We start from the raw sequence: 11740 nt of genomic DNA on the forward strand, positions 1-11740 counted from the left end.
GGCGCAACTCTTAGAGCCAACAAGACTTGTCCATCCAAGATTAGCCAAAGCTCCTCAGCCTTCTTCCTTCCTGCATCCTGCCTTTGAAGTAGTACGCTTGCTATCAATGGTATTATTCTCCCGAAGATTCCATGTTGGTCCCTAACACGATTGCTCTGGCCCACCCCAATTCCCACTGTAGGCCAAAGGGAAAATCTAGTGGCTGTTCCAGTAGTAACATAGGAAATATATCATCAAATTGGCCCCTGGACTGCATGAAAGAGAAGGGGTAGCCACTATTGCAACATACTATAAAAAGAACCTCAGAGACCTCTCTGAAACCTAGAACCTAAACTGGAGGGGGAAAGAGATGGGGAGGGAGGAGGCATAGGAGGAGGTGGAAAGAGAGCAGTTAATAATTCTCTCCTAAGAGCATACACAGCTCAATGCTTTGGAACAATCCTCACCAGGGAAGCAAGGAGCGAAAAGGCACGGGACACGATTTCTCTGGACAGGAAGTGAAAGATAACAGAAGCTAGCCAAGGTTGTGCCAAAGGACAAACTCCAAGTAGGGAAATGTTTAAGGAGAGAAAGCATGGTGCATTGGGGAAAAGAGTGCTGGACTTAAAAGTCCAGAGATCTGTATTTGAATCTCAGCTCCAACGCTTATAAGCAGTGCAAATATGGGTAAGTCACTGAGCCACCCTAAATCTCAGTTTCTTTATATGTTAAATGGAGATAACACAATTTTTGAGACTGTCTCCCTATTTCACCTAGACAGTGGCCACTCATGGGTTCAACACCAATACCTGTTGGCACAGAAAATTTAACATGCTCCATTTTTCCAACATGGTCTGAATTCACCCTTCCTTAAGCTGTTTGGTGGCCCTCAGCTCCTGAGGGCTCACCAATCAGCATTAGCCCTGCTACAGCTCAGGACTTTGGAACATAGTCTATCCACCAACTCTAACCTTCCCTGTAGCAGGGACAACAATATCTCCACCCAAAGGAAAATATTTTGTAACCTTAAAAAATAGAGGGATACGTTATTATTATAAATAATAAGAGGCCCTGTTAGCTGGACCCGGAGGAGTGGACCCAGCCTGGAGGGAAGCATACAACTATGATGGAATGAGGACAAAGCTGAAGGCTGGGGGTCTCTGAGATAGTCACTGACACAGTAACAACTGCAGATCAGATCATCAGATCAGGACACAGCAGAGAAAGAGCTGTTGGTTTCACATTGGCCTTTGCTAACACACCTGAATCCCTAGATAGAAGACTGATGGTCTGTTATACAGCTGCAAGATTTGATTAGAGATGGTGATGCTATCTTCCCCCATCATGTTCCCCAGGCTGGCCCATACTGAAATTTGATAAGGGGAATGACTATATCACAAGGTCCTCTTGAAAAACAGTCTAGAGCTAATAAGCTTGGCATAATCCATTAGGAAATGAGAAAGGCAAAAGGTACTGGTGGCCAAACTAACTGACTTGCTTCTAGAGGGGAGAGGATCAGGGAAGTAATGAAACCTAAAAGAGCTATCTTCTCTGGAAGGTCTTTATAAGAGGGGAGTTGAGAAAATATACCATAAATGCCTTCCCTCTCCCTATTGAGGCACAGGGGGCTATCTGCTCTCTACCCACCATTCACCTGATTTCATTGTCAGATCATGGTGTCTTCTTCGAAGACTTCAGAGATAGGCCTTGCCTTCGTCAAAGACCAGGGCTTATCTAGCCTAGTTCAAGCAGTGGGACTGAATAGAGAAGGCAGACTTCTGTGTTAGAACAAAGCTAGAATCTTTATGTCAACCTGTATAGGGTCAAGAGACCCTTCCTTGTAGGAAAATAATTCTTGTACACTAGATGGTTGGCCAAGTCTATGGTGACTAGAAAGATTTACTACAGAGACAATGTGTCATCAAGGGGATTAGATGGATCCTATGATCTAAGTCTAAAGAAGAGAATCCTATTCTATGTCTTGATGTTTGTAATCATGGCTTCAGGGAGCTTTCAGTTTGGGGGTGCTCTTGATGTTTCAGTCATGTCTCATACATCCTCATGTTTATTGCAATATAGTTTTTGTTGTACTAGGCAAAACTGGCCTCAGAGTATGTGTCTGTAAATGAGTAATTAGTGAGGTGGGGGCATGGGAGATAAGAGAAAAGGGCTACCTATTCCTGATGCCATGGAATCAAAAAGGCCTCGTCTTTTGGTGTTAAGAGCCCCAATGAAAAATATGAGTGCCTCTGGGGTTGTTAAGATCTATCTGCTGATATGATAGCCACAGGAAGTAAACTGAGGCTCAGAGTAGAAATGGCTTATCTAGGATCACAGTGTTGCTATGAGGAAAATGTAAACCAGAAGTTGTCAGAACCAAGGACTTGCGTTCAAACTCTAAGACTATATTCTTTCCATTGGACAGTAACTGCCTAATTTGTGAACCCAAGCATAGAAATTGCAAGTGTTTCAAAATTCAGTTTAAGGGATGTTAAAGAAATGTAATCAATAAGCAGCAATGACACTGATTCTTCTGTAGAACTTTAGACCCCTATCAGTGGGTATCCATAGTAAAACAGACACAGCACTGGACCACTTGAAGGAAATGTGAATGTTTAGCCTGAGAAAGAAAAGGTTTAAGGGCATGACAGCTATCTTCAAGATTTTGGTTCCATATAAGGAAGACTTCCTAACAATTTAGACAAATGTAGGCTAAATATCAGGAATAATTTCCTAATAATTAGAGCTATCCAAAAGTAGAAAGGGTTGCCTCAAGGACTTGTAGGTCCCCTTCCTTGGAGGTCTTCAAGCAAAAGCTAGATGACCACTTGTCAGGTATGCTACACTATGGAGATGCCTTTTGTGTATAGGTTGGACTAGATGACCACTGAGTTCCCTTCTGTGATTTTCTAAGTTAGAACTAGCCAAAAGTAGAATCCACTGCCTCAAGAAGTAATAATCCTAATGATGATTTCATTCTGATTCATTGATTGATCTCTTGTGAAGTTCCTTAGTATTTGTCAGTTTCTCAGAACTTGATTACTTTTGGATAAACTGATAAAAATCAATTTTCTAATTAGAAAAAACCAAGGACCAAACTTGGGACCTGTGGTATCCCCACCAAAGCGTAGAAATCTTTTGAGATCCTGCCAGGCCACAAATGACAAGGCTGAAAAATTCCTATACCAATAGTAGCAAATTGCAACTGTCCTTTATCTCTATCGAAACCTGGTTTCTTAAATAGTTACAGCAACACTTTTTGTTGTAGCAAAAATCTGGTAACAAAGTGAATGCCTCTCAACTGGGGAATGGCTCAATAAACTAGGGCATATGAATATGATGGGATATTATTCTTCCATAAAAAGCTATGAGTGGGCCTAATTCAGAGAAACCTGGGAAAACTAGCACTAATTGATGTAGATGAGGTGAGCAAAAATAGGAGAACAAATGTATCCAGTGACTTCCAAGATGCGAAGGGAAACAACTTGGTGAGACTTAAGAACTCTCATAAATGTAATAAACAGTCCAATGGCTTCAGAAGACTGCTGGTGAACATGCCTCCCACCACTCAGCAGAGATGATAGACTGGTGGTACACAATCACGCATGAATCATGCACTTGCCAGCATTGGGGGAAGGGGGGAGGGAAGAACCACAACCTGTTGCTTACCTGGTACCAAACCTCTGTTTTCTGAGCCCCTAATACCTCAATTGTGCTATTGGTTTTGACCCACCCTCCCCTTTAGACACTGCTACTACCTTGACCCATTTAACTCCTTAATCAGTAATGCCAGCTAATGAACTTGGCTCCTGCTTAAGACACACTGCTACTGCCCGACCCTTTCAATTAAAAGACATGTATTTCCCTTCCCACCTCACACCCCAAATAATCTCTACTTGCATGTGCTAAAATTCTCCTTTTCCCAACACTCTTTCTCTAGAATGTCCCCACTGAAATGCAGGGTCACCAATGCAGTAAGGCTTCAGTTAGCTTCATGGAACCCTCACAGCTGAAAGGGCTACAGTGTCCAAGTTCAGACCAAGATTCAGTATGTGGGTGTGAGGTGGGGGCAAGGACCATTGGGTGGGTGAGTCAATGGAAAATATTTCTCCCTATGTTTGCCCATCATGGTTTCTAGACTCAACAGAAACAAAAGATCCCTTTGCTTAGGCTCTTAGCCCATTTGCTCCTTTGTCTGAATTATTTTTGGTTCTCAGAGGACTTGAGTAATACTCCCAAATGGTGATAGGGGGCTTGTCCCTAGTCAGGACTCAACAAAGCCAAGTGAGATACAGAATAGGAAAGGGGTCAACCTTCCTTCTCCTCCACCATATAAACATTCTCAACCCCTTACCCTCTTTCCCACAATTCCATCCCATCCTTCTATCATGTCAGGTTTTTTTCCATCACCCTCTTCTGCCATTTCATACCACCTCCTCATTCCCATATTCTTTACCTTTATTCATCTCCCTTACCACTACAACTCTACCATTCTATCCTTTCTTCAACTAATCTTTTGAATGGCAAAAAGGGTCTAGTTCTTAGTGTCTACAGCAGTCTGGAAGGAGTGCTCTACCTTTTGGGGGGCTTCAGCCTCATCTTTACACAGATAGAATCACTCCCTATGATAGAATGTAAACATTGTTGAGGATGTAAAAACCTTGAAAGCAAGGATTGGTTTGTTTTGGGGGTTTTTTTTTGGGGGGGTGAGGGGAGGAGGTTCTTATTTTTGTTGTTGGAGAGCTTAACAAGCCCAGGGGCACTCATATTTTTCATTGGGGACTCTTAAGACCAAAAGACTAGGCCTTTTTGATCCCATGACATCAGGAATAGGTAGCCCTTCTCCCTTATCTCCCACACCCCCACCTTACTAATTACCTGGCACATAGTAGGTGTTTTTAAAATGTTTGTGGATTGATTGGTCTATACCTTAGCTTGGGGACCCATGAGTTCTGGGTCCCCTCTGACAATGCCCAGGGGAGTCGAGAGTGAGGGTAGGAGAAACTATGATTAATCAGATAATTGGCTCTACCATAATGGAAGAAAACGTGGCCAGGAAGTTGCTGTGGTCAGTGACCCCTCCCTCTTCTTCACCCAGCCTTAGCTACAAATCCCAGAAGGTGGGAGATGGGTGGAGCAGAAGCAGTATTTGCTCTGTGTATCCTCTCCAGGAAGATGAAGCTCCTCCTTCCACTCCTGCTGACTCTTCTATTTCACGAGGCTGCAGCTGGTGAGTCTCCTTCTCCCCAGAGAAACAGGGTTGGGTTAGAGTTCCACATCTGCTCCCAGTAGTGCATGTGGCAGTGCCCCAGGACAGATACTTCTGCCTGGCAGATGCTTCTGACTGGGCCAGGTCTCTTCCCAGAGAAGACATGGGAGAGTCTCCTTATTCAAGTCTCCTCCAAACTTTAGCTATTCCCACTCAAGAGGGTGGCTTATGACCCGACCCTAGTCCTTAGATGGGTAAAAGTTAGGATTCAAGCTTGGAGATCTTGCACTACACTGAAATAGAGATAGATATTGTAGGGGCCATAAGAAATATGGTGATGATGATATTTCAGAGTCACAGGCCAGGAGTTATTTCCAAAAGAGAACAAAATAAAGGCTGAGGAACAATAATGTTTGAGGGAAGGCTTCAATTCTCTCTCCACAGACCTGATGTTTTGTCTCAATTGTGTGTATCTATATATTTGGGATATAAGCATTTGGGATGGTGGTCTGTTTCAGATGAGATCATTGGGGGTGAAGAATCAAAACCACATTCCCACCCTTACATGGCATTTCTGAAAATCAAAGATCATCGTTCCCTGTACCACTGTGGTGGGTTCCTGATTCGGAGGGACTTTGTGATGACTGCAGCCCACTGCACAGGACAGTAAGTGTCCTCATCCCCCTTCTGCCTCTCTGATATGCACCAGGTGAGGCATTCATTAAATCAAGGCTTCATAGGGGCCCTCCTATCTCCCGTGGGGCTGCTCACCTGGAAGGAGATCTATAGTCTGAGTGAAAACAAGAGTGATTAGGAGTATTCATGTTCCTAGTTGAGAACTGCCCTCTCCCCTCTGGGTCCACCCACCTTTAGTAACTGTCCTGCCCCAAGTGATGAAGCTTGTACTTCAGATCTTACCACCCAAGAGTCCAACTCTCTTGCCCAGGTTCTCCTTCCCTGACTACTAGGATTCCCCCAGCTTTTAGTTGTTCCCAGGGGCCTTAGCAACTGTACTTCTGTGGAAAACTAGTCTGTGCCACAGGGTTGCCTGGGAGCACACATTGGTGCAATGAAGCTTCTCTTCATTTTTAATCCTTGACCTTTCCTCTGGACTTTCTGTCCCATAGAAGCTAGCTCAAGGGCAGCATGAGGAAGGACAAGACAGGCCCAGTTGTCACCCTGTCCTCATCTGGGCAGGCTCCAACCCTTCCAAATGAAATTAGGGAGTTGTCTCTGCCCCCTTGCAAGCACTTAAGTACTAGTCAAGGCCTGAATACCACATTCATCCCTGAGCACACTCCCCTCTGCAGCCACCATGGAGATAGGGAGGAGAGGATGGTGTCCTAGGAGTGAAAGTCCTTGAGCCCTATTCCTCAAAATGTTTCCTTCTCAAAGGATCTTGAACCCTTAATACCTCCCTCTTCCCTTGCTCCTCCAACAGCTCCATCACAGTCATCCTTGGAGCACATAACATCACAAAGAGAGAGGCAAGTTGGCAGACCCTTAATGTTAAGCACCAATTTCCTCACCCGGAATATGATCCCAAGAGTTATATCAATGACATCATGTTACTAAAGGTAAGGATTAATAGAAAACAAAGTACTGGGAATCATCAGGTTGTGGGCCCTAGTCCCACCTTGGCCACTGACTTAGCTATGTCACCTTGGGCAAGTTAACTTAAACTTTCATGCCTTCAGTTTTTTTATCTGTAACATGAAAAGTTGAGCAAAAAGATGTCTAACATCCATCCTTACTTCAATATTCCTTGTTCATATGTTCAGAGATGAGGGAGAACACATCAGTCTATTTGGCTTGTCCTCAAAGAACAGAACCACTAGCAAAAGGCGGAAATTCCAGGGGGGGGGACGACAAATTTCAGCTGGATAGAATGAAAAACTTGCCAACAGTTGGATTTGTCTGAACATGGAAAAGCCTCCTTCGAAGGATCACAGATTTAGACCTAGAAGGGATCTCAGAGGCCATCTCATCCAACCCCTTTGTTTACAGATGAGGAGACCATGGCTCAGAGAGGTCTGAACAGCTTGCCCAGGATCTCATAGCTCCTAAGAGTTAGAGGCAGGATTTGAACCCAGGTCTTCCTGGCTCCAAATCCAACACTCTGTCCACTACACCACGCTACCTCTCAAGATCAGACCCTCCCAGAGTTCAAACCCAGGACCTTTTTCATGAAGTACCCCCAGACCAATAAGCCAACAGCCCAGGAAGTAGTTGAGTTCCCCATCACTGAAGGTCTTGAAGCAAAGGTTGGATGTCAAAGATGATGTTTCTATTTGGGAAGAGGTTGCACTGTGATCTCTGGGGGTCCCTTCCAACTCTGAGACACTGTGATAACTATCTTTTAGGGTCTATGCTCCATGAGAATTGTGTGGTCTGATGAGAAGCACTAAATTCTCAATCAGAAAACCTAGAGTCAAGCTCTAACTCCAAACACTTACTAGCTAGGTGACTATGGACAAGTTATTTGACCTCTGTGAGCTTCAGTTTTCTCACAAAATGGGAATAATAATACCTTACCTCTCTCACAAGAATGTTATGAGAAAAGCTGAGCATGCTGCCTGGGAAATATATGGTGCCTGATAAAGGCTTTTTTCATTCATTCGTTCATTAAAATCACTTTGCTACCCATAAAATGCTATATGACTGTGAGAAATGATCCTTTCCCTTCCCCATTCTATGATACTAATTCCACCTCCTTTTTCATCCCCTTCCTTTTCTCAAGAATCTGAAGACCCTGCATCTCCCCGACCTTTGCCTTACTCCCTGTAACCTGTCCCTGGCACTGACAGCTCCTTTTCCTTCCTTCTCACAGCTGGAAGACAAAGTCAAACTAACTACAGAAGTGGGGATTCTCCCCCTGCCCTCAACATTCAATTCTGTCTCACCTGGGAAATTATGTCAAGCAACTGGCTGGGGAATGACAGGAATAAGAGCCCCAGCATCAGACACTTTACAGGAGGTGAAACTGAGACTAATGGATCCCATTAACTGCAAAGTGTATAAAGCTTTTCATGAGAAACTCCAGTTGTGTGTGGGGAACCCCAAGTCAATTCAACCAGCATTCGAGGTGAGTCCACATTTCATATTTCTCTTTGGAAGTCACTCACTATCTAAGAGTCAGAGTCTTCCTAAGAAGAGATGAGGTCAACACTTTCCCCTGGGTCCAGGACCTGGGAGTGGTGGGGTAGGGTAGGGGGTGTTAAATTAGGTCTGAGAGTAGCAAATATTCCAAATCCCCAAACCTAAGCCCCATTTCCCTAGTACTTGAGGGTGGGAGTTGAAGTGTCCAACCTCACTCATCCACACCCCTCCACTCCAGAATCATACTCAGAATTTCAAAGGGATGCTGGTAGGAGGGACAGAATGAGGCCTGGGCATGGTTGGGGGATAGGGGGGGGAAGAGATAAAGCTGGATATGAGCCAAGAAGAGAATCAGTGCTGGAGCTTACGAACCCAGGAGGATTTGGGATTTCTAGACCCAACTCAGAGAGAGCCCAGGGCTGAGTGGGGCAAGATAGGATCAACCTTTCTTTGTCAACCTTCCCCTTTGTCTAATAGGGAGATTCTGGAGGACCCCTCGTTTGTTCTGGTGTGGCCCAAGGCATCATCTCCTATGGACGAACAAATGCGGTACCTCCTTCAGTCTTCACTCGAATTGCCTATTACCGCCCGTGGATCAATCAAATCCTAAAATCAAATTAGCTCTGTGGTCTTGGCTAAGCCAAAAGGAGTTTCCATCCTAGGACCAAGCCATCCTCTCTAAGCCTTTCACACCAGGACCGCCCCAGTGTCTGCCCAGCCTCACCCCCGAGCCTAAAATGGGAGTGGAGGGATGGGGGATAAAAATAGAGGAGTAAAGAGTATTAAACTGGACATTGAATTGAAGGCTGACTATGACTTCAATAAATCTAAGCTTCCAGGCTTGTGTGCATGACTCCTCTCTACCATTCTCTTCTCCTGCTGTAGTCCCCTGCTCCTCTCCCCAAGGTAGTTAGCACTGCAGTAAAGGACCTCATTGAAAAGAATGAGTCAGTATTTACAGTTTTTGAGTGTAAGTAAACAGTCCTCATTCTTATTTGGCTTTTCCTAATGATTGTCCATTTGATTAGGTTTTAATTGGACACCACTAAGAATGCTGTCCTTATTTTGGGGAAGAAAAAAAAAGAAGAAAGTAGGGTCTTTACATAACAGGCCAGTGAGCTTCACTACAGTTTTTAGCAAAATTCTGCCATATATTATTTTTTAAAATCATTTGTGAACATTTTGAAAAAGATGCAAGGCTTTTATTTATTTTTCTTTTTTATTCTTTGTTATAAGGAATGGTCTTCTGGGATGAATGTGGGGAAAGGACATATTTGGAAATAAAAATGGAAAAAAAAACCCAAGAGATATAAATTAAAAAAAATTTAAGAAAAGAAAAAAAATTAAAGGGAAGTAGTCTTCCACAAGAGTCAGTAGCGGTTCATCAAGATTAGCTCATTATAGACTATCATTAGTTCCCTTTTTCAATTGGGTTATTAGACTGATAGATAAGAGGAAAGTCATAAGTTTGGATTTCATCAAGACTACTGACAGGGATAAGATCATAAAATTTAAAGCTGAAAGGGACCTGAGAGATCATTTAATTCAGCTCCCTCATTCCTTACAAAGGGGGAAACTGAGACACAGGTTAAGGTTAAATAATTTGCTCAATTTAACAAAGGCACTAAATAGCAAGCCCAGGTTCTCTGACTCTAAATTCATACTACCATAGTATTTCTTCTGATAGTCTTATAAATAAGATGACATTAATCAGTCAAATTATAATATAGTTAAATTTTATGTTAAATATGTTTGGAGTTACTTGAGTGGCTAAATCCAAAGAGTAGTCATTAATAACAACCATTAGTCTATATTGGTCTATAGTGGAGTGTCCTAGGGATCTATTCTTTGTGCTCTCTTGTTCAACACTTTCATCAGTGACTTAGATAAAGGCACAGGTGGCATTTCTACAAAATATGCAGATTGGAATAAAGCTGAGGATAGTTAATATATTAGATGAAAGAATTGGGATCCAAATGCACTCAATTGAAGAGTCTATTATCTTTATAAGCTTGAATGATGGGCAAAATCTAATAAGATGGAAAAAAAAAGTGAAGGTTTGAGAGAACCAGACCTGTAATTTAATCCATTTAGGGAATTTGTGGTATGGAAAGTGCCAATTGGCAATTTCTCTATAACATAGCTTTAGAGATTTTCCTAGGGCATTGAGAGGCTGTGATTTGCCCATGATCACACAGCTAATCAGAAGTAGGACTTGTACCCAAGTCTTCCTGACTCTAAAGTTGGCCTTTTATCCACTAAGTCATGCTGACTCTCAAGATAAAATTTAATAGGAACAAATCTAAAATCTTACAATTACATTCAAAAAATCAATTAACTACACAGGTATAAGTTATGGGAGATATATGTAAACAATAGTTTCCATGAAAAAGATTTGGGGAGGGCAGAGCCAAGATGGTGGAGTAGAAAGAATAAAAAATAAAATCCACTAAACAGATCTACAAAATTCACCAGACTGCATCTTGATGGGGAAATGCAAGACAATGTCACAGTGAGTCATTTTTACAGCCCAGGTAGCCATAGGGAGAGAGACAGAGTGGTGTGCGGACACTGGAGTCAGGATCTGTCCAGGAGCACAGGAAGAGGCTATTTACGGGAAGGAGCAGAGGTACCAGATCTTTATCAGGACACCTTGATAAGGACAAGTGACAACTGACAGCTTCAGCATCTACTATCCAGGATAGACTGACTAAGGGACCTGTTGGGGGAGGGGATGGCATTCCCAGGTAGACAGGACCTGGGCAATATACCAAAAAAAGAGAAAATTCAGAATCAAGAATCAGAGGTATGTCTCTGAAGCCTGCAGAAAAATAGCCACAGCAAGAATTTCAGACAAAAGGGAAATCCACATTCCTGTGTCTCTGAACCAACAGAGTTTCCCAGTTGGCTGATAGTAGCTGAGCCCAGCCACAGTGTGCAATTACTTAGATCCAAACCTAGATCAGAAATTTGCAGAGCTTAGACCAAAGGGGCAGCAATCAGACTTTACCCTGGATCAGCCTACTCCAAGAGCTCTGAAAGCTTGCAGGTCCCCAGCTTGAGCTGTCCCTGAGAGCCTGGAATAACACAACATTTAATACACCAAGAAAGCAGCAATAGGACCAGCCTAAACCTTTCCTCCAGAACTTCACAGAACCTGGCCCTAACATCAAGACCAAAGTCAGAAAGTAGGCTGGAGGAATGATGGGAGGAAAAAAAAGGTATCCTCACTATAAAAAGCCATAATGATGACAGTGATGCTCAAGACAAAAACCAAAAAGAAGAAACTGACTTCAAAATATTTATAAATAAAGGCTTAAAGAAAAACACAGCATAAACAAAAATTCAACTAAAATTCCTGGAATAGGTTAAGCAAAAATAAAAAAATAAAACACTAAAAGATATTTTTGTCCATGAAATGACACTGTGGTGGTGGTGGGGGAGAGATCAACC

At 42.9% G+C, this 11740-nt stretch overlaps 1 protein-coding gene across 1 annotated transcript; it reads left to right on the top strand.

Annotated features, from left to right (window-relative positions):
* Window positions 1-571: 571 nt before the first annotated feature.
* On the top strand, window positions 572-9125 carry LOC110206962 (chymase). The gene is made up of 6 exons (XM_020984536.2): window positions 572-666; window positions 5078-5209; window positions 5707-5854; window positions 6630-6765; window positions 8019-8273; window positions 8765-9125. Exons 1-6 carry the CDS (start codon window positions 663-665, stop codon window positions 8906-8908), a joined length of 819 nt encoding a protein of 272 aa, XP_020840195.1. The 5' UTR covers window positions 572-662; the 3' UTR covers window positions 8909-9125.
* The last annotated feature ends 2615 nt before the right edge of the window (window positions 9126-11740 follow it).

The sequence above is a fragment of the Phascolarctos cinereus genome, unplaced genomic scaffold (assembly GCF_003287225.1).
Source record: "Phascolarctos cinereus isolate Bilbo 61053 unplaced genomic scaffold, phaCin_HiC Scaffold_3;HRSCAF=262, whole genome shotgun sequence".
Classification (NCBI taxonomy): Eukaryota; Metazoa; Chordata; class Mammalia; order Diprotodontia; family Phascolarctidae; genus Phascolarctos; species Phascolarctos cinereus.

Coding starts and splice junctions, on each gene's coding strand:
- LOC110206962 (XM_020984536.2), top strand. Junction 6,766..8,018: donor ATGACATCATGTTACTAAAG/GTAAGGATTAAT, acceptor TCCTTCTCACAG/CTGGAAGACAAAGTCAAACT. Junction 8,274..8,764: donor CAATTCAACCAGCATTCGAG/GTGAGTCCACAT, acceptor TTTGTCTAATAG/GGAGATTCTGGAGGACCCCT.